We start from the raw sequence: 22,378 nt of genomic DNA on the forward strand, positions 1-22,378 counted from the left end.
TTTTGTTTTTTAAAGATCATTAAGGTGTTACTAGCTGTGTGACTCTGGGCAAGTCACTTAACCCCAATTGCTTCACCTACCCACCCCTCAAAAAAAACCCAGAATACTGAGGTGCCTCTGACTGTGATATGTTGTAAATAATTAATTTTTTCTTTTATTGTTTGCTTCTGTAATAAATTGTATGAGAAAATAATGTTTAAATTTTATATATGAAGCCTAGAGATTTCTGAGAGAACACTGACAAGTTTAAAAAAAAATTGGGACGAGTTCTCAGAGCTAATTGATTAATAAGAGACGTTATGTATTATTTCTATTAATTGATAAGGAAATATAAAAATATATCCTTCTTCTTGGCATCTTTAAATGCCAGTAGTAGCTAGAAAAGGATTAAGTTATTTGTAGCTGTCGACTAGTGCACATATCACACATATCATTAGGCTATATAGGGGATTCCCATCCCTAAACTCTACTATAATAGTTCTGTCAATTCTTTAGCAATTATTTAAATGACATTTGAAGATTATTTTGTTTATTCAACAGGCAGAGACTTGTAATTAACTTCCAGAATATTGATTAACATGGCTTGGGATTGTCCTGCAGTAGAATTTTTACTGAATTGAATGACTTAACATGTTTTTCCAGATACAGTCCTTGAAACATTAGGAATTTAGGGGCAGGCTATACAACATAGCAGACCTAAATTTGAATCTTTCATTTTATAACTGAATATCACTTAACATTGCTTGCTATCAGAAATGATGATGAACCATCTTCTACATAGGGTATTTTTAAAAGTATGTGCTTCTAATTCACCTTTGAATATATTTTGACAGTAGACATTTGAAAAAAAATCATTTAAGCAGTTGAAAAGATTAAAGATAAAAATTCTTTTGAAATTCTTTATTATAAAAAGGGAGGAACAAAGGAATATTGATTTCCTGGGTAACAAATTAGCTTGAAGGTCTAAGAAAAACAATTGATTTCTGTGTTGTTTTAGTTGCATGATATGTAATAATAATAATTTTAAAAATCATCAAAATATTTATTTCCTTAGCCTGTTAAAAGCTCACCCTTTTCCCTTGCTCTCATTTGTCCCTTTTAGTGAAAAACATTTCAGATTTTGTTTAGTAATTAGTGTTTGAAATTAAGATTAATTAGAGAATCTTAGAGTTAAGAAAAATTTTCAAAGTCATCGTTGAAAGGAAGTGTGATGTTTTAGGAAAGAGTATTAAACTTGGAGTTTGGACATCTGGGTTTGAATGAATCCTGTCTCAAATCCTTATTAGCTGGGTGATCATGGGCAAGCTGCCTGACTTCTCAGGGAGGTTATTAGTAAAATGGGCATAATAAGATTTGCACTGCTTCACAAGGTGGTTGTGATGAAAGTGTTTTCCAAAACTTCATAGTGCTGTAATACTATGCATTAACTTCTATTGACAGGGAGCCTCTTTTTTTTTTAGTGTTTTAATCTAATTATTAAAAAGTTATTCCTTATATAGAATTATAATCTTTTTCCTTAGAACTTTGACTTTTTAATCTTTTTCCCTAGAACTTTACCTTGGCCTAATTTTTGCCTTGTTGAGCTAAGAGACTTTTTCTTTTCCAGGTAAAATTTTTTCATATATTTGAAGATGATAATTGTGCCTCCCTTCAAATCCCCCCTCCTCCCCTCTCATTTTTCAACCTTCTGGAAGTCTTTTCTTCTCTGTGGTTCTCATATAACAAAGCATGCCCCTTTAATCATCCTGTTTGTGTTAATTTGGATGAATTCTACTTTGCCAATCCCTCCTAAAATGTGGTATTTAGTGTTAGAGTGGTGACTCATGCCTTTAATCCCAGCTACTGAGGAGATTGGGCTGGCCAGACTCTTGAGCTCAGGACTTCTAAGCTGCAATGGGTGATGCCAATCTGACATTTGCACTAAGTGTGACATCAGTATGGTGAGACTCTGGATTGATTGGGCTACCAGGTTGCCTAAGGAGAAGCAAACTGATCCGGGTTGGAAACTGAACAGGTTAAAGTTCCTGTCTGATTGACTAGTAGGACCAAGCTTGTGAGCAGCCCCTGTACTTCCAGCCTAGGCCAGATAAAGAGATCCAGTTTTTGTTTTTCAAATGTGACAGTTGGAATTAGGACTGGTCTCACTGGGAGAATGCTCTTGCCTTGCAGTCTCCCTTTGGGGTTTTTGGCCATGAAATTTAGATGCCTCCAGGGATGGCCTAGCATTGAAGGACCCAGGTGAGGCTGCGCCTTAGCAGACTGGACAAGGCAGGACTGGGGTGGGAACCTGCCAGGAGCAATCGTGGGGTGGGACCAACATCTGGCTGACCCAGTGTTCACATAAATCAGGTATGTGCTTACTGTTATGGAAATAGAAAATGATGCATCCCTTGGTCTAGACCTGGTACTACTGTTTAACCCAAGATTTTATCTCAGCTGTTTTAACTACCTACCATGTCAACATCATTGGCTTATATTTAGTTTGTACTAGCTAAAACTTTTGAGTCTTTAAAAAAAAAATGTGCCAAATTGCCGATATCCCAGAGTTAACTTATTGAACCTAATTGCCAGCCTTTATATTTTTTTCCTGCTAGATTTCATTTCACTGTTTTTATTCTATCATCTTAGCTTATAGAATTCTCTTTGAAACCTGATTATCATGTAGTGCCATTTCTAGCTTTGTCTTATCTTTAAATTTGACAAGCATGCTTTCTAAATTTCTCTCCAGGTTTCTACTGTACCTGTACCCCAAAGAGTTCAGAGACTGAGGAAGGAGACTTATCACGTGTATTTATCAGTCAATTAATAAACATTTGTTAAGCACCTACTATGCGTCAGACACCTTGCTGAACACTGGGGACAAAAAAAAAGGCAAAAGATGACCTCTGCCCTCAAGGAGCTTACAGTCTAATGGACAATATATTGTACAAAAATGTTCCTTTTTTACTTTTCTTGCAGATCTTGATGGGTGTGAGGTGTAACCTTAGGATTAATTAATAATTAAGAATAACAGTTTGGGATTTGGAACATTTGTTTTTTTCATATGGTTCCTGTCACCTTGTATTTCTTCCCTTAAAAAGTGCCTATTTATAGCCTTTGAACATTTACCTATCAGAGAAAGATTCTGCATTCCCCCCTGCCCCCCAGTTTCCCAGTCAAATGAGCATTTAATTAATTTTGCTTAATTCTTAACTCTGTTTTTGTGCCTTCTTTCTCTTATTTCCTATTTATCCTGTACGTAAGTTCTTTGTGCATATTTGTTTGCTTGTTATTTCCTGCTCCTCAAGGTCAGGGACTGACTTGGCCTTTTGTGTATCCCCAATGTTTAGTACAGTGCCTGGCACATAGTAAGAACTTAATACACCATTTGTTGACTGTCTGACCAAGAATCTGACAGTCATCAACAAACATAAACATTTCCACATACATAAGACAGAAAAAGAAAATTGCTTGGGGCGGCCAGGTGGCTCAGCAAGTATCCAGGGATAACCTGGAGATCGAATCCCGGGCTCAGACACTCAGCACCACACCCAGAAATAACTCACCATGTTAACCTTGAGCAAGTTACTTAACCCCGCTTGCTTAAAAAAAAAAAAATTGCTTAGGTGGAACAGGGCATAGTGTTGAGCCTTTAGTCAGGATGACCTGATTTCAAATTTGTGCTTAGACACTTACTAGCAATGTGACCCTGGTCAAGTCACTTAACCCTGTTTGCCTCAGTTTCCTTATAAAAATGGAGATAATAGCGTACCTACCTCCCAGAATTATAAGGAACAAATGAAATAATTGTAACGCATGTAGTTCAGTGCTTGTCCCAAAGTAAGCACTGTATAAATGTTAGCTGTTATTGATGTTTATTAATTTTATTCGTTTATTATTAATTTGTTTTTATATGAAACCATGAGGCTCCCATATATGGCTTAGGTATTTTTTAATATGCATAAATGTTATTATGGTAATACTAATACTACCCTTCTGAATTTCTGCTCTTTTTTGGTGATTTTGGGGTTTTGTTGATTTCTATCCTGTTGTTTTGGGTTTGGGTTTTTGTTTGTTTGGTTTTTGTATCACTGTCATTAACTCTGTCCCTGAGTTAAAGCCTTCTTCTATAACAAATAAGTATAGTTTAGCAAAACAAATTGTATCTTATTCTTGTCAGAAAAAGTTTCATCCTATTGGCACATCTGCCAACAGGTGTTTATCTGTTTCCTGGGATTATGATTAGTCATTGCACTGATTAGAGTTCTTAACATTGTTAAATTGTTCTTCAAGTTCTGCTCATTTCCATCTTCATCAGTCCATAATCTCTTCCTAGGTTTCTATAAATCTGTTCCTTTTATCATTTCTTATGGAGCAATAAAATTCCATTACATTCATAAGCTATCATTGTGCATCTGTTTTTCAGCCTATTAGCACTTCCTTAGTTTGTAAGAACAAGAGAGGTTTTTGTGCAAAAACTTTTAAGTCTTTCTATACCTTTGGATCCTTTCCCTCTGTCTTTGGTCTTTTGGGAGTGTAATCTTAGTAGTGGTATCACTTAGTCAAAAAATATTGTAACATTTAGTGACTTTTGGGGTTAATTCCAAATTGCTTTCTAGAATTGTTGGGTGACTTTACAGTTTTCACCAGTAGTACTAATGTACTATTGCTCATCCTCACAGCCCCTCCAACAAATGGAATTTCGTTTTTTTCCTCCATTATTTCAGATCTGATGGGTATGAAGTATAGCTTCCGACTTTTAAATGGGCATTTCTCTTATTTTTACTGAGCTAGCAATAGGTTCCAGTCCTAGCCCAACTTGGTCTTTGTTTGGGCTCTGATTGGCCCAGAATGAACCGTAAACAGCAGTTGTTTCTATTTGGGCCAGAAACCCCTGAGGGTCTTCCCTCCCCAGGTGATTTTTTTTTCCTTAACTAGGTAAAGAGGCTATTCTCTGTCTTAATCACTGAGTGGACGTTGCCTCTGTCAGCCTGAGACCTGTTAAAAGACCTTAGCTTAAAAAGACCAAAGTCTCCCACTGTGTCCTGGGCCATTTCCAGTTGTTCTGATCTATATATATCTGGTCACTGTAACCTGATGGCTCTGGAGGAGAAAGTGAGAATGGAGACTTTGAACTGCCCTACCTCACTCAGATCCAATTCACTTGCATGTCATGGCATCACCTCTTTGATGTCATGGTCTTCTTCAAGAACGAAGGACAAGCAACTGCAATTGATTTGGAGAATTTCCCTGTGATTTGTTTAAGCTTGCATCTCTCTTTGGAAAATTATTTATTAATATCCTCTAATCAGCTGTCTGTCGGGGAATGATTCTTATTCTTACTATTTCTTTCAGTTTTCTATTGGTATTCCTTGGATATCAGACCTTTATTAGGAAAAATTTATTTTCCTTTGTTACTTCATTGATCTTGTTTGTGCAAATGCTTTCTGGTTTTATTTTATCAAAATGACAAGTTTGATCACCTATGATCTTTTCTATCTTTTGTTTGGTAAAGAACTCCTTCTCTCTACAGAGTTGTGAGAGCTCCTCTGCCCCTCCTATTTTTTTATGCTGTGTACTTTTATATCTAGGTCATGTATCCATATGGAACTTATCTTGGTGTATAGCATGACATGTTGGTGGAAACCTGATTTCTGCCAGACTGTTTTCTAGTGTTCCCAACAGATTTTCTCAACTACTGAGTCTTTATCCCAGTAATTGGAGCCTTTGGATTTATAAAATACTATTTTACTATGTTCTCTTGTTTTCTCTATTTTGTATCTAATCTACCCCATTGATGAAATTTTTAATTTTTTTCCCCCAGTACTAAATACTCTTAAGAATTTTTGCTTGGTTGTATAGTTTGGCATCTGATATTGCTAAATCCTTTTCCTTCTATTTTTTCCCCATTATTTTCCTTGAAATTCTTGAGTTTTTGTCCCTTCAGTTGAATTGATGACAATGCCTTCTTGTTTCATCTCTATACTGTAAACAAAAATTCTTGTGTATTTAGTGCCATGTTTGCATTTTTTATCCTTTTTACTGGTGATTTCATTGTTTAGAATGGCCTCCAATTACTATTCAGTATTCTAAGAGCAAGAAGAGAGAAAATACCTGTGGTAGATAAGCTTCATTCAGGCATGAGTTATAGTGTTGTTGGTCTTGAATTCAGTGTCAGTGAATCAACAATATGTGCATGGTGGGGAGAGGGCAGGGAGGAAGAAAATCCAGGACTCTGTGCATGAGGCTGCTCTGGAAAGTGTTAAACTAAATGGTGTGACCAGACAGTCACAAGAACTTAACTCTATTTCCCATAGGAGCAGTGGTTCAGTATTTGCTAATTCTTTGTTTGCGGTGACTTCATAGAACATAATTACCATGTATGATAAGAATTTTAATGTATATTTTTAGATATACACATACCAATGTACATGCAAGAAGTGATCGTTTTATTAGTTAATTCTAATTCTTCATCCTTGTCTTAGTCCACTGTGATCTTGCTTCTAACCTCATCGTTTATTCAGTCTCTCTCGTTATGAATGAACTCTGTATTGCCGATATTCAGTCGTTTTGGTTGTGTCTGATTCTTGCTGACCCCATTTGGGATTTTCTTGGCAGAGATACTGGGGTGGTTTGCCATTTCTTTCTCCAGTTCATTTTGCAGAAGAAGGAATCAAGGCAAGCAGGGTTAAGACCAGGGTGACACAGCTAGTAAGCTATCTGAGGCCAGATTTGAACTAAGGAAGATGAGTCTTCCTGACTGCAGGTGCAGCACTCTATCCTTAGTGCCGCCCAGCTGCCAAATCTTTTCTCAGCCTTTATCCATCTTGACCTCCTCCCCCAGCCCGTTCCCTTTCTCCTGTGGGATATTTGTGACACTGCTCTTTTGAGTCTTCTCTCTCTGACCACTTCCCTTCAGTCTCATTCTCTTGTGTCTCCCAAGGCTCTGTTTGTTCCTGGGCCCTCTTATCTGGCCTTTCGATGCTATCTCCCTTGGCTATCTCATCATTAACCATGAATTATCATCTCTTTGCAGAAAATCTCCAGACCTATATTTTACATATCCAGCCCTAGTCTCCCTCCTGAATTCTAGTCCCATATCTCCATTTGTCTATTTGAGTGTTTCGAACTGGATACACTGTTTACGCCTCATCTTTCTCTCCAAACCTCCCCCTATTCCAAATGTCCCTATTATTTTGAAGATATTTCCATCCCTCAGGCTCCCACCAGCCTCCCTGGTACCTTCCTTTACTTTTTACTTATACTCCATTCAGTTGTCAGATCTTGTTATTTCTAGCCTTACAATATCTCTCCAAGGAAAGCAGTCATCACTCATGAGTGACATACAGTGCTGATTGAGACATGGGACTTTGGCACATGTGGAGACAAGGGAGCTGTGCCCAGCTGAATCAGTGTTGTATACTTAATATTTTTCCTGTACTATTGTTAAGTAAAACTCTTTTGTTAAATGTTATATGGCTTACAGGTGTCTCATTTCATTGTAATTCTCAGCTATTTCTATTTCGTCACTCTTACAGATGCACTTTGATCTCGCTTTCACCCTCTTCACTGATCCAAAGCTGCTTCGTTTCTTAATTGCCAAAATGTCACCTTTCTACAATAAATAAGGCAGTTTTCTATTTGGACTGAAAGTCACAGACAATTCATGTATTCCAAATAAATGCCACTAACTATAGGACTGGTCCGTGTCAGACTCAGCCTAGACCACTCTCTGTGTAGGAAGTCACCTCCAAATCCTTTGTTATGTATTTTTTCTCTTTAGTTCTTAAATTGCCATATTCGATGCTATGTCTTTATATCAGTCAACAGTTCAGTTTACTGGGTTCTGTAACACAGCTAACCAGTATCCACATTTAAAATAGCCGTTTCCAGTTACTTTTTCCAAGAGTTGCTATCAGGGACCAACTCAGAGTACTGCATTCTATGTAAAGTTTTTCCTGCTGCTTTCATGAAGCTGCCAGTGCTCTCTGAAAGCTACATTGTGCTCATTTTACATATGTGAAATGTTAGTCTCCATTGGCTACATTGCATTGATTTTAATTATGTTAGCGTAAGTCTCCTCCATTAGAAGGTATGCTGCTTGGGAAGCAGACGCTCCAACTTTTCTCCATATCCAACACTTATATAGTGTCAGGCACAAAGTAGGTCTGCTTATTGATGAATTGAAGCAATCGAGTGGACAGTTTTGAATTTGGTCTCTTTCCCCCTTTCCAATCTTTGGTGAAATAACTAGAAAATAACCAAATTCCAGGACATCAGGATTATTGTTACAGAATAATGTAGTTAGCCTCTTGTCTAAGAGTGAATTTCTGTGTGGTATGAGGACTTAGAGTCATACTTCTATTCATTCCTTGTATCTAACACTTATTAGCTGTGTGACCTTAAGTCCTTTAACCTTTCAATCCCAGTCCTGTAAAGGTGGGGAATGACAGTACTTGCCATGTCTACTGCAGAGTTTTAATGTAAGGAATGTACTCTGTAAACCTTTGTAAATGTATATGTGGCATATAAATGTGTTACCCATAGTGCTCTGGATAGAGGTAAGCACTCTCTCATTGTGGTTTGTAATCCAAGTGTCCTATTAACTCAGGGCAGGTAGGTGACAGAATAACAGGCCTGGAGTCAGGAAGGCTTCTTTTCCAGAGTTTAAGTCTGGCTTCAGACACCAGCTGTGTGAACCTGGGCGAGTCACTTAATCCTGTTTGCCTCAATCATCTGTAAAAATGAACTAGAGAAGAAAATGGCAAACCACTTCCATTATCTTTGCCAAGAAAACCTCAAATGAGGTCTTGAAGAGTCAAATGTGATTGAAAATGACTGAACAAGTCCAGTTAACCCAGAATTGTCCCTGGGAAGGGTAACTAATGTTATATGTGCCACTTAAAGGCCTCTGGCATGGCAGAGAAGGAGAGGGAAAGGAAAGTGAGGCTAATAGTGAAAAACAGGAAGTGAGAAAATGAAAGTCACATCAGTAAACATTTTTAAGAGCTTATTGAGTACCAGGTACCAAATGCCCACAGAAAGAAAGGGAGTCGCTGCCTACAAGGAGGTTAAATTCTCTCTCTTTTTTTTTTTTAAAAAGCAATTGGGGTTAGGTAACTTGCTCAAGGTTACACGGCCAGTTATTTCTGGGTGTGGTGCTAAGTGTCTGAGCCCAGATTTGATCCCCAAATCATCCCGACTCTGGGACTGGTGCTCTTACTCACTGAGCCACCTGGCCGCCCCAAGGAGGTTAAATTCTAACTGCAAGTGTTACTGTGAACTGAGCCCAGAGTCTGGAGTTTAACTTCTACCTCAGGCACTTACTAGCTGTTTGCTCTGCTTAGAAACTTGTGTAGAGCACCATAATTGGAGCCAGAAGATCTGGACTCAAGGCTTTATTTTTCCTTTCTGGTAGTCACAAGTTGTGAGATTTGGGGAACGTCCTAATCTCAGTTTCCTCATGTAAAATGGAAAGAAATTATGTACCTTTCATGGTGGTTGTGGGGAAAGTATTTTATAGATTGTAAAACTATCTCACTAAGTGCTACTTTAAGTAATTTGGATGTTTTTTGTTTGTTTCTATTGGGACTGACAGAGAAAAGTATATTTTAAAGGGAACTTTTATTGTTAGAATGGCACTAGGACAACAATTTATAGATTTAGAGCTAAAAAGGAACATAGCAATCTTATTCAAACCTCATCATTATATAAGTTGAAAAAAATGATACCCATATCAATTAAGTGACTTGCCTAACCTCACACAGGATAATTGGTGATGCTGGGATGCAGAGTCAGGCAGGCCTGAATATTTAGTCAGCGATAGTAATTCTCTTAAGTATCACTAAGAGTAGAAAACAACCGTGTTTTTTTCTCTGAGGTTTGATCTGAATGCCGACAAACTTAAAGTATTCACGAAGCAGTTTGGTTGGTGGCAGGCAGGGCAAGGGAGCTGGGGGGTGGGGCGAGCATCTAGAGTCAATTAGTAGAACTGCAGTGTTAAATTAGTGGATCATTTAAACATCCTTAAGTACACACACACATAAAGTAATTGAACTTTTTTTCAACCTGACATAAAAACAATCTGAGTTTGGAAATATGTTCTTGTGGATGCTTTCTTTTTATACATATTTGATTTAGAAAATTATTCACTGTAGTTACTCTTCAAGATACTCTTATCGATGCCTATTGCAGTGTACTGTATTAAAAGTCAAGTTTTGTCTAATCTTTGACTGTCAGTGGTCTGGTTTATTGATGTTTGTGGCTAGAGTTACTCGGTATTTTGTAATTTTTGCAAGGTGATATTCATAATTTAAATGACTGAATTTAGTTTTTGCTATATGTAAAAAATGTACCTAATAACTTTTAAGAGCTGTTAGATGTGTAGCTGGGTGGCACAGTGGATAGAACTCTGGGTCTGGAGTCAGGAAGACCTAAATTCAAATCTAGTGACCCCAGGCAGGTCATTTAAGGTCAGTGTGCCTGTTAGACATTAATACAAAGACCCAAAAATAAAAGAATCACTGCCCTCAAAGGATTTTATGATCTCTTGAGGAAAAGGGGTTGGGGGAAGTAGTTTAGGAAGACCAATCTCAACACATCAGCCACACTGGACAGTACATGCAATGCTCTGACCCCAAAGATGATCATTCTCAGAGTATTTTATCAGAATAATCTGAGATAGAAGGGTACTGAATTTAGAGTCAAAGGGCTAGATTGAAATCCCAACTCTTTTTTTTTACCACTTGTATCTCCTGTATGAGGGGTAGCAGGGCATAATGGACAAGAGGTTTGACTTAGGAGGCGGGATCTCTGTCCCACCAGCTGCAGGCCTTGCATTCAACTCCACCATTGCCATGCTCCCAGGAAAAGTTTGTCACCAGGAAATGTATCATCCCACTCTACATGAGCTTTGGGACTCTCCCCGCATTGGTGCCCTCAGTAACCTCTGCCCTTCTGATTGAAGCTTTTCAGCTCCCTTTTATGTTTCATCTTCCACCATTAGATTGTAAACTCATTGAGAATAAGGACTATTTTTATTTTTCTTATTTGTATCTCCAGCCTTTAGCACAGACATATAGTAAGTGTTTAATACATGTTTATTGAATTGAAAATTTGAATATGAACACCTGGGGTCAAGTCCTTTTTGACCCATACTGGCTTTGTGACCCTGGGCAAGGCATTAAATCTTTAAGTACACTGGACAGCTCTGAGATTATAAATTCCCAGGAAGGTGCCAGCCTGCTTTGGGAAAGGGAGTTCCCTCGCTGACAGTTCTCTGTACCAATGAAATCACAGATATAGTCTTTAACCCTATCTTTATAACTTGGGGGAAGGCTCTCAACTTCTCTGGGCCTCAGTTTTTACTAAATAACAAGGTAATTTCCAGCTCTTTTTATCAATACTATAGTAAAACTCTGTTTTATCTCTGATTGTAACACAGGTCAACGTGTATGTCAAAGTATCTAGCATTTATTTGGAGCGGAGGTGACTTTTGAACACTGTGCAGGATCTTAATGGAATTTGGAATTTTCCTTTGAGATGGGGTGTATAAGCATCTCTGCACTTTACTTTGCATTATGAGAGCCAACTTGTTAAATCTAGGTGAAGCACTGGGATTTCAGAATGGCGAAATGGCTTGTCTAAGGTTTACACAGGTGGTAAGGGTAAGGATGGAAATCCAGGTTTGTTTGATCATTTTATTCCTTCAGTAATATTATTTAGTTCTTAGAATAATAATGTTACATTTAATAAGTGATTTCTATTTTTAAGGAAAATTCATGTTAATTATTTTATCTTCATAACAGCCTTGTGAAATAAGCAAGGCAGGAATTATTGTCACCTTACTGAGGTACAAAAAAGTTGCCTGAGGTCACATAACAGAGGGGCGTTTTGTCATGAGAAATTATTACAGAAATAGCATTGAACAACAGAAGCAACTCTGGATTTGGAATCAGGGGGCCTGACTAGAAATTATCCCCCCAGATTGCCGTGAGAATTAAATAAGAAAATGGTCAAAAAGCACTTTGAAGTAAATGTTAGCTATTGTTATTATTTTTATTATGGCCACAAATAATGTTATATACAACATATTATGTTAACTTATATTAATAATGTAATATATAATAATGAGCGAAGAAAGGAAAAATACAAAAGAACAATATGGATGAAAATAAATTAATGCTCATAACTATTAACTTGAATGGGATGAACTTTCCCTTAATAAATGGAAGCAAAATAGATTAGAAAACAGAATCCATATGATATATAATTTATAATAAGCACACTTACGACTTTTGAAATTTATAGTTACAGTAAATAGGAGGTATAAGTAAAATCTGTTATACTTCAGGCAAACTCAAAAAAAGGCTAGCTAGCTAGCAAACATGATTTCACACAAGGCAACAGTAAAAATAGATGTGGTTAAAAGAAATAAGAAGGGAAACTTCAATACAAGTTTTAAAAAAAGTGATAAAAAGAAATGAGCAGGAAAGCTCCAGTTTAGCTTGGTTATATCTTGTATGAACAAAGTTATTTACATGTCTCCCTCATTGGAATGTGAATTCCTTTCCTTATATCTTCATCACTTAGCAAAGTACCTGGCATATAGTAGGCACTTAATAAATGCTTGTTGACTTGATGTGATAAAGGTTTAACTTTCAATATAAGGACCTGATTCAAATTTAGAAGAGTAAGAGCTGTTACCCAGTTGGTAAATGGTCAGAGGATAATGAACAGGCAGTTCTCAAGGGAAGAAGTCCAAGTCATCAAAAGCCATATAAAAAAATGCTTCAAATTGCTAATAATTAGAGAAATTCAGATTAAATCCGTTTTGAGGTTCTGCCTCATAGCTATCAGAATAACAAAGTGACCAAAAAAAAGGCAAATGTTGTAGGAGCAGTGGTGAAAATGGGCACCATTAATATAGTGTTAGTGGTACTATGAATTGTTCCAGCCATTCTGGAAAGCAATTTGTGACTCTGCCTAAAAATTACAATATGTGTTTATTTGCCAGGGTGGGGGAGAGACAGTAGCAAGTAGTGGGGCCTTATGAAAGGAGGTGATATTTGCACTGAGATTTGCAAGAAGGTAGAAATTCTAAGCTTCAGAGGAGAAGTGCATTCAAGTATGAGAGACACTGTGTACAAAATCCCTTAAGCAGAAGATAGAATTTCATTAATGAGGAGCAGCAAGGCCAATTTACCTGGACTATGGTTTGAGAACAGCCTAATAATTCTAGAAAGGGAACCCAGTGCCTGGTTATGGGATATTTCAAGTGCTGTGAGAAGACGTTTCTGTTTAATCCTGTAAGTAATGGGGAACCAGTGAGGTTTATTCAGTAGGGGAATGCGTGGTCAGACCTGTGCTTCAGGAAAATCACTTTAGTGACTGTGAAGATAGATTGGAGAAGAGAAAGAGTGAATCCTGAGGGATCAATTAGGATGCCATTGCAGTAGCCCAGAGGAGAGGTGAGGAGGAGCTGAACTAGAGGCTTGTAGTTGTGGTTGGAAATGAGATTAGAACCTGGTAGATCTGGGAATTATAGAGATAAGGAGGTGACCTGAGAGAGGGTGCGATGAGAAGGCAAAGGCAAGAGGCAAAGAGAAAAAGCGTTTCTGTAGGGTCTGTTATGTGCCAAGGACTATACTGAACACTCCTAAACAATATCATCTCATTGGATCTTCATAACAGCCCTATGAAGTAGGAACTGTTATTATCCCATTTTGCACTTGAGGAAACCGAGGCAGACAGATTGAAGTGACTTGGCCAGGGTCATACAGCTAATAAGTGTCTGGTTTGAATTTAGGTCTTTTATTCCAGACCCAGCACTCTATCCACTCTGTCACCAGCTGTCTCAGACATGAGAAGAAGGCTCAGGGCAGAGCATCAGAAAACTCTCAAGTTTAGGGGATTATGTATGGATAGTGATGATCTAGCAAAGGAATATAAGAAAGAGCTGCAAAATAGCTAAGGAGAGGACCAGGAGAGAAGTGTTGAAAAAACTGAGCAAAGAGAGATCTAAGGCCAACTGTTGGGAGTCATAGAGGAGTTTAGAAGGTGAGGACGGAGAAAAGATGTTGGATTTAGTAATTAAAAGGAACATCGATAACTGGAAAGTCAAGTGGTCAAGCAGTCAGGCAGAAGCCATAATCCAAGGGATTGAAAAATTAGAAGATGGAAAAGCCAAACCCAGAAACACCTGGCCGTATAACCTTGAGCAAGTTACTTAACCCCTATTGCTTAAAAAAAAAAAAAAAAGATGGAAAAGCCAAACAGCAAATGAGAATTATTTGACTTTGAAAGAAAGGAATGATATAAGGTGTTAAATTGAGGAGATTATTGGGTAAAATGAAATTTTTATAAGGATGGAGGAAAACCTGGGAAGGAACTATGATAAGATTAAGGATGAACGAGAGGGGAAAACAGAGAGGGAGGGAGAAAAAGCATGAATTCCTTGAGAAGTTGGGAAGCCCTGGGCCAAGCTCCAGGGCCTATGTATGATCTACTTATAGAGGTGTTGGGCTTCCACCTGGCAAATAGAAGGAACTCCTTTTCCTCAAAGATTGGGACAAAGGACAAGGCATCGGGGAACATGTAAGGGCATTGAAGAAGAGAGAGCTTACAATAAATGACCTTTTTCTTTTTCAGTCAAATAGGAGACATTTCCTTAGAGGCAGAGTATCTTAGGAGTAATATCTACCCTATTCAGACTAGGCTAGTTTTTCCTTAATACTGAATCTGCTCCCAAAATAAAGATAAAAATGAAACTCAAGGAGTTTCTCAAGGACCTAGTTTTAAATGTTCGCTTATGAATAGAGAATAGAAAGTAATTTCAAAGGAGAAAGGGCACGAGTAGCTGGAAGAATCAGCAATGTCTGATGTGGAAGATGGTATTTGACCTGATCTCTGAAGGAAACCATCAGTTTTAAGAGATTGAAAAAAACAAGATGGGAATACATTTCTAAGCATCAGGGACAGCTTTTGCAAAAGAGTAGAGGTGGGAGACGGAATGTTGTGTATAAGGAAGATCAAGTAGGGGGCTTTGATTGAAATGGAGAGTATGTGTCAGTAACATGTAATAAGTTGAGAAAGGTGAACTAGAGCTATTTGTGAAGGGCTTTAAATATATTTATATTTGATCTTAGAGATAATAGGGGAACTGTTGCAATTTCTTGAAGTAGGGAAAAGACATGGTCCTGTGCTTTAGAAATATTGCCTTGGTAGTTGTGAAGGATGGTTTGGGTAAGGGAAAGGGTGGTAGATAAAGATGCATTACAAGGACACTGTCACAATAGCCTGGGCCAGAGCTGTTGGAACCTAAACTAATAAAGTAAGTCTTAGATCATCTAGTCCAGGGCTTCTTAAACTGTGGGTCAAGAAAAAATTGGCAACAGTGAAAGTTTGCTGAACATGCGACGACCAAAAATTAATTAAAAATCAAACATGTAATGAGTCCTAGGTGTTTCTGGCAGTGCTTGCCTGTGTTGCATTGGGTAACTTCACTGCAGCCTTGGTTCTGAACACAAATCCTGCACGTTTTGCACTGGACATGCTCACAGGCCACACAACTCAGTGAACACTGCCTAAATGAGAAACTAGACTACAAAAGGGATTTTGAGAAGGAGTCTCAAATGGAAAAAGTTTAAGAAGCCCTGATCTAGTCCAATGGTTCTCTAAGTTTTTGCTCACATTTGATGTGAGGAATTGTTTCTAGGCAAGTGAAATTTATATTGATAATTTATAAATTTTGTTTTATCTGTAATAACTTAGCATCCAAAGCCTCAAGACCCACTTGGGGAAATTGCCATGACATACTCTTTGAGAATAACTAATCCCAATGCTACTCAGCTGGTTAGTGGCAAATGGAATATATTTTTTAAATATTTTTATATTAAAAGGTCCTTAGCACCTCATACATTTGACATTATTTTTTTCACTTTGGGAAGCCGGCTTTCATGTTGATAGGCATGTATAATGTAATAGAAAAACAGGAAAAAATGAGAAACTTTAGCAAAGACATTTGGTGTATAATTATTTTAGCCCCTCTCCCCCATTATTTTTTTTTATTTTGACACTTTGAACTGGAATCCAAATAAGATTGATAGAATTCCCAGCATTCTCATAAATTCAGAGAAAATTTTGACATCTTTATTTTTTAATATTCCTAGGTTATATAAGCAAGCAAACAAAGCATGGTATTTTGAAGTATGATTAAAGTCCTGATGTTGCAGCAGAGGTTAAGCATATTAATGGCCAGATCTAGGTAAGTTAAAGGTTTTTTTTTTTAATGGCTTCCTATAAAAGTATTTAATTTAGGCTCCTTATTTCTTTAATGCAACTGCCCTTTAGGATATTGGTAGCCCTCTTTTAAAAATGCCACAACTGGCTTTTCAGGATTTTCTTAAACCTATTTTTTTTTTTTTACTTTAAAGTATTTATTGTACTCCATTATCTTAAGATTCTTCAGAAACGGGCTGATTTTTCTTAGTTACTTTCACAATATTTACCATGATGAAAATACCTAACTTATGGCATTATTTTGGTGGTCTATGGTGGGAGGAGTGGCTATGTACATTTTCTGGTAGTGTGTTTTAGGGAAGTGGCTCTTTATTGGTCTGTGGAGATTCCTCAAATAGTACTGTGGTGGGACTGAAATGTGGTAGATCTTTTCCAGGAGGCCCTTCTCTACCCCATTCCCATCTCTCCACTGGCCCATTCCCCACACCCCCTCCCCCTCAAAATAATAAAAGTACCTAAACTTGGAAGACTGTGTAACTTCGTGATACAGGTTCATAGCCTTAAGTTGGTGAACCACGTTCCTAACAGTAGTACAAGGTTCTGGTTGCTTTTTGAAGGAGTGACAGATGTAAGGACTTTCTTCTACTTCTGAAAAAGAGTTTGAGAGCCCTCTGCTGGTGGCAACTTAAGTGGTGAAATATCTGTTTGATATTTGGTGGTACCGATATGTCTTTCCTTATATTGTGGCTTAAGCTTATTAAATTCCCAATGTGTCAGTTACCCTCATATTGTCTTTATTTTTTCTTTCAAACTCTGAGCTTAATATCAGGAGAAAAAGATCATGTACATATACAAAGCTGAATACAAAAAGGTTATATATATCAAGAAGTTTATAGCTCTTCTTCTATGATGATCTAACTATAGCTTTCAACATGTTAGTCATTTCTAAGTTATAATAGACTGTGTCTGTTTTGTAGGCAGTCATCCAAAGACAGTCTTGACCTATTAGAAGCAACAAGGGTGGCACACCTATTAGAGAGAACATATTACTAAACTCTTGTTATATTGGTTCCCTAACTCTAAGATTGTGTGAAATGACATAGCAAGAGAATATGATGTGCCAGAAAGAACACAGAACCTGGATCCAGGAGGCCTGGGTTCAAATCTTAGCTTTGACATTTAATAGCTGTGGGATTAGGAGTAAACATTTAACTATGCACCTCAGTTCCCTCCTCCTGTCTATAAAATGAGGATCATAATGATATTTGCACTGCCTCACATAGTGGTTGTTTTGAGGAAACTATTTTATAAACTTTAAAACACTATAGAAATATAAATAGCTTTTTTCCCCTCCTTATATCTTAATATATTGTTTGTATTCTCTTTAGTTTTTTTATCCCTAATTATAAATGATTGTACTTGCCTCTGATGAACTTCATCCTATTACAGTAAATCATTTCCTTCATTTGTCAGTGACATGCTGAATTTTTTGTCTTCTACAGGGTGTTTTCATAGATCTTTACATAATCTGGAAATTGACTGTCACCTGCTTTTGTGAGATCGGGTTTTAGAGAAATAGTGAATTCATTTTGGCAAAATTTCTTATGTATAACTGTTCAGTTCCAGAAGTGATTGTATTTCACCGTTTTCGTCACTTGATTAAAACTTGTCTTTAGATATTTTCAGAATGAGGAAAACATTATACTGAAGTATAATAAGTATGAATTTTCTCTGAATTTTTAAAAAAAAAACAGTGATCAAGTCAAACGGTTAAAATGAGAAATAGCATATAATATTAATTATTCTGTAAATCATCTTTTTATATAGAGATCACATGGTCTTCTAAAGAAGTCATGGGTAGCTGTTGTAGCTGTCCAGATAAAGAAACTGTCCCAGATAATCATCGAAGCAAGTTTAAGGTAAGTAAAATTTCTAACCCTGTTTTTTTTTTAATTTAGTCTTTTATTTATTTAAGTTTTCAACATTCATTTCCACAAGATTTTGAGTTACAAATTGTCTCCCCGTCTTTCCCCTACCCCCACCCCAAGATAGCAAGCCTACTGAATACTCCTTCCCCCAATCTTCTCTCTTATATCGTTCCCCATTTCCCCCCTCCCCCCAACTTTCTAGTAGGGCAAGATGGACTCCTATACCCCAGTGCCTGTATATCTTATATCCCAGTTGCATGTAAAAAACAATTTTTTTAAACATTTGTTTTTAAAACTTTGATTTCCAGATTCTTTACCTTCTTCCATCATTACCCACTCCCACTGGGAAGACAAGCAATTCAATATAGGTTGTATATGTGTAGTCACGCAAAACGTTTCCATAGTAGTTATATTGTGAAAGACTAACTATATTTCCCTCTATCCTATTTTGTCCCCCACTTATTCTATTTTCTGCTTTGACCCTCTAACCCTAACTTTAAATTTTATTTATGCAATAATAGATGTCATTTATTTGTCAATATTAACCTTATAGAACCGGGAAGTAAACAAAAAAAGCCTCTCTTTCATAAAGACCTTTCATGTAGTACAGATAGTTGGTGAGCCTTTTACTTACAGAGCATAGTCATTCTTAACAGGCTTAGCTATCAGGTCTGTTAACCTAGAGTTGAAAAAAACTTGAAGGGAGTTGACAATAGAGAGAAGAAAAAACTATTTGTAGGTACCTTAAAAATCCTCAAGTACAACCTTCTCTCCAAATGAACCAGTCCCTTCTATAAAATCTCCTTTAGGAGGAGAAAAATAACTTGGGAATTGGTTTTTTTAATTATAAAACAAGTATATATACATATACACACACTCTCACACGTATACTCACACACAAAATTTTGTTTTATAAACAACTTTTCAGGAACATAATATTAAATCAGATATCCTCAATTATGTTATAAGATTGCTGGCATAGTTTTAATTAGCTAGCGTTTCAGGTCTGGGTTTTGAGAAAAGCAGGTACCACGTCATAAATTTCTCCTGATTGATTTGTGTTTCTTCTGCCTACTGGCCATTTCCATTTGGGTGTCCCTCTCTCAGCTCACTTATTTCAAATTGAACTCGACATCTCCTTTCTGAAACCAGCTCTCCCTTCCCCTTTTCTTTTCCAATCCTGATTTTCCTGCTTTTGTTAATGGCACTGTTTTCTCATTCCCTCAAGATTGAAACCTCAAGTCATCTTTAATTCATTCCTCTCCCTTGGCTTCCCTAACACTCCCCCTTCCCACCCCTACCCCTCCCTGCTGGCCACTCAGTTACCAAGTTCTATTGATTTTTTTTTTCATGTTAGTTGTATGTTTTTTCTTTCTTTCAATTTACAGTGTCATTACCATAGCCTAAGCACTTCGTGGCCAAACTCTCATAATAGCATCTTTCCTAGCTTTCCTGCCTCCAGTATCACTCCTCTCTAATTTATCTTACAAATAACCATCAATTTAATTGTCATAAAATAGTATTTTAATTGTAACTACTTTGGGGGAAAAAAAGTCATGACACTTTTGCTGATGGTATAAAATCATTTATCCTTATCTAGTTTTCTCCCTCATTAAATTTGAGTTTCTTGAGGTCAAGGATGTCTTTTGCCTCTCTTTGTAGCCTCAGTGCTCAGCACAGTGCCTGGTACATAGTAAGTGTTTAATAAGCACTTACTCACTTTTCTTAGCCATGCCCTTTACTTTTGGCTTTTTATATTCATCATTTCCCTTTCTTCAGTACTCGCAGTTCATTTATTAATCTGTTCTAGAATTCCACCATGGATTTTCATCAAGATTAGAAGTTAATAATTATGCAATCAGTTGTTTTTCTTGTTTTAAAAATCAGGCAACTTTTTGCCTTCCTCTGTTTTTCTAACATTTTGTCTACACCCCTGTTTCCTAAACAGTGGTTTAGGGACCATGCCTGCAAACTCTTTTGATGTTCTGGGCTATGTCATTAATCTCGACTTGATAACTTGAACTCATTAAAAGAATAACTACGTTATGGATTTCTTCATCTGTCTCAGAGTTCACATCCCTTTTAACCAGGTTTATTTGACCCACACCACCTTGAAGATCATTTTCTGTGCTAGGAAATATGTAGATGTTCATGTTATAATCTTTGTAAAGTACTATGTAATTTGAATCATTACTGTAAACAAAACACTAGGTGAGAACTTCTGCTTGGTTTGAGTCATATGTAAAGATTATACCGTTTTCCCCAGGCTATGAAATTATCCCTTTCTTGATTTACTCCTTACTCCTAGTATGGCTTTGCCTTCCCCAAAGCCCTTTAAAAAAACAAACAAACCTTTTCACAAGTCTTAATCTACTTTGGGGACTTTACTTTTTGACATTAGTCACATAATATATGACTCATCTCCCATATTTATATATTCTTAAAAAATCTGAGGTCATCAGAATATTCTCTACGAAATAACAATGATTTCTTAAGATACCTTCCTTTTTCCTTCCCTGTTAGTATAATTTGTTATTACATTGTTGGAATTTTGTTTTGGAGACTTAATCTCCCTTTTTTTGGATGATCATTTATATTCCTTCTCATAACTGTGGGCCCATGGCTCTGTGTTAGACCTTTTTCCAGGCATATTCTCAAGCTGTCCCTCATGCCTGGAACATTCTCCACGTTTCACTCTGACTATCGACCTCCCTGGTTTCCTTTTAATCACAACTAGAATTTCATCTTTTGCTGAAAACCTTCCCCAACCCCTCTGAATTTCAGTCCCTTCCCTCAATTATTTTCAACTTCTATAAACAACTTGCTTTTTATATCTTTGTATATTTTTTCCCCCTCTTAGATTCTAAGTTCCTTGAGCCAGGGACTGCCTTCTGCCTTCTTTTTTGTCTGCAGCATTTAGCACAGTGCCTGGCACATGGTCAGTGCTTAATAAATATTGATTGATTAATCTCCAAAGCACAGGTCTGACCTACTCAGAAGTCTCCATTGGCTCCCTCTTATTTCTAAGGTCAAACACAAACCCTTCGACTTTGTATTTGAAGCCCTTCACATTGACTGCAGCCCATGTTTGCAGCATTATTATGCATTTACTGCACTTCTTATTCTGTATGGCCTGGTCACACCATCCTCCTTCCTATTCCTCATGCATGACACCTTCGTGTCCTGTCTCCGTGCTTTGGCATGGCTTCTCTCATGTCAAGAATGTATTCCTTTTTCAGCTTCATCTTTTAGAATCTCTAGTTTTCTTCAAACTTAAGCATCTCCTACATAAGACTTTCCCCTCCCCCCAAATGCTAGTGCCTTCCCCCCAAAATTATTCATGTATTTATTTATTTTGTATACATTTTTATAAATATTCATATACAGGCACCTAGGTGATGCAGGGAATAGAGTGGTGGACCTGGAGTCAGGAAAACCAGAGTTCAAATCTAGCTTCAGATACTCAGCTGTGTGATGATCTGGGCAAATCACTAAACTTCTGTCTGTCTCAGTTTCCTCAGCTACAAAATGGGGCTAATAATAGTATCTAGCTCACAGCATTGTTGTGAGGTAGACACATAATGGGTGTTCGATAAATACTTTTTCCTTAGCCTTCCCATATCTTCTCTGCCTGTTCTTCTTATTAAAATAATTAAACATTTAATCAAATTATTAATTATTTAATTAAAATAATTTATTTTTCATTATTTTTTTCTTTATATTTTCTGTGCCTGACCCATTATAGATGTTTAACTGAATACTAGTTGATTGACTGAGAGCTTCCTACTGCTGTTGGGCCTTCATTTGAGTCCCATTTGATTGGATCATGCCTGCCATATTTGTCAGCTTTTTAAAGTTTTTCCTGAAGTTTGCCAAACTATGCCCCATGTTTCTTTCTTTGTTACTTACCAGCTCTAAGATGATGTGGTCATTTTCTCTTGAGTTTCCTGTCACTTACTTTTCTCATTTGTACCTCCTTTTTGTTCGCAATTGGGTTGAGATGAACAGTTCCTCCCACCATTTTAAGAGATGCAATGTTTCATAGGGATAAAATGATTGGCAAAGCTAGTCAGGAATTTTCAGATGCTTTGTTTTTAGCAGAAAGAGATTTCACATAAATATACAGATTAACTGAGTCACCTCCTTCTCCCTCATGAGCCTGAACAGTTCCTTGACTCCCTCACTCCTCGTATAGCACAGTCATGCCTATATCTGTCTCTGAGAGAGAAAGT

At 37.1% G+C, this 22,378-nt stretch overlaps 1 protein-coding gene across 3 annotated transcripts in view; it reads left to right on the top strand.

Annotated features, from left to right (window-relative positions):
- FRS2 (fibroblast growth factor receptor substrate 2) overlaps window positions 1-22,378 on the top strand; it is a 122,087-nt gene that overhangs the window by 80,206 nt on the left and 19,503 nt on the right. For 2 of the 3 annotated variants that reach the window (XM_069081246.1, XM_069081261.1), the window contains exon 4: window positions 18,046-18,137. In XM_069081246.1, the coding sequence (XP_068937347.1) occupies window positions 18,046-18,137 (92 nt within the window). Of the gene's footprint in view, window positions 1-16,148; window positions 16,244-18,045; window positions 18,138-22,378 lie in introns of all 3 variants that reach the window. The other variant, XM_069081253.1, reaches the window with a different exon arrangement.

Source organism: Petaurus breviceps, unplaced genomic scaffold (assembly GCF_028583685.1).
Source record: "Petaurus breviceps papuanus isolate PSGF00001 unplaced genomic scaffold, PetGlider_PUasm1.0 154, whole genome shotgun sequence".
Taxonomy (NCBI): Eukaryota; Metazoa; Chordata; class Mammalia; order Diprotodontia; family Petauridae; genus Petaurus; species Petaurus breviceps.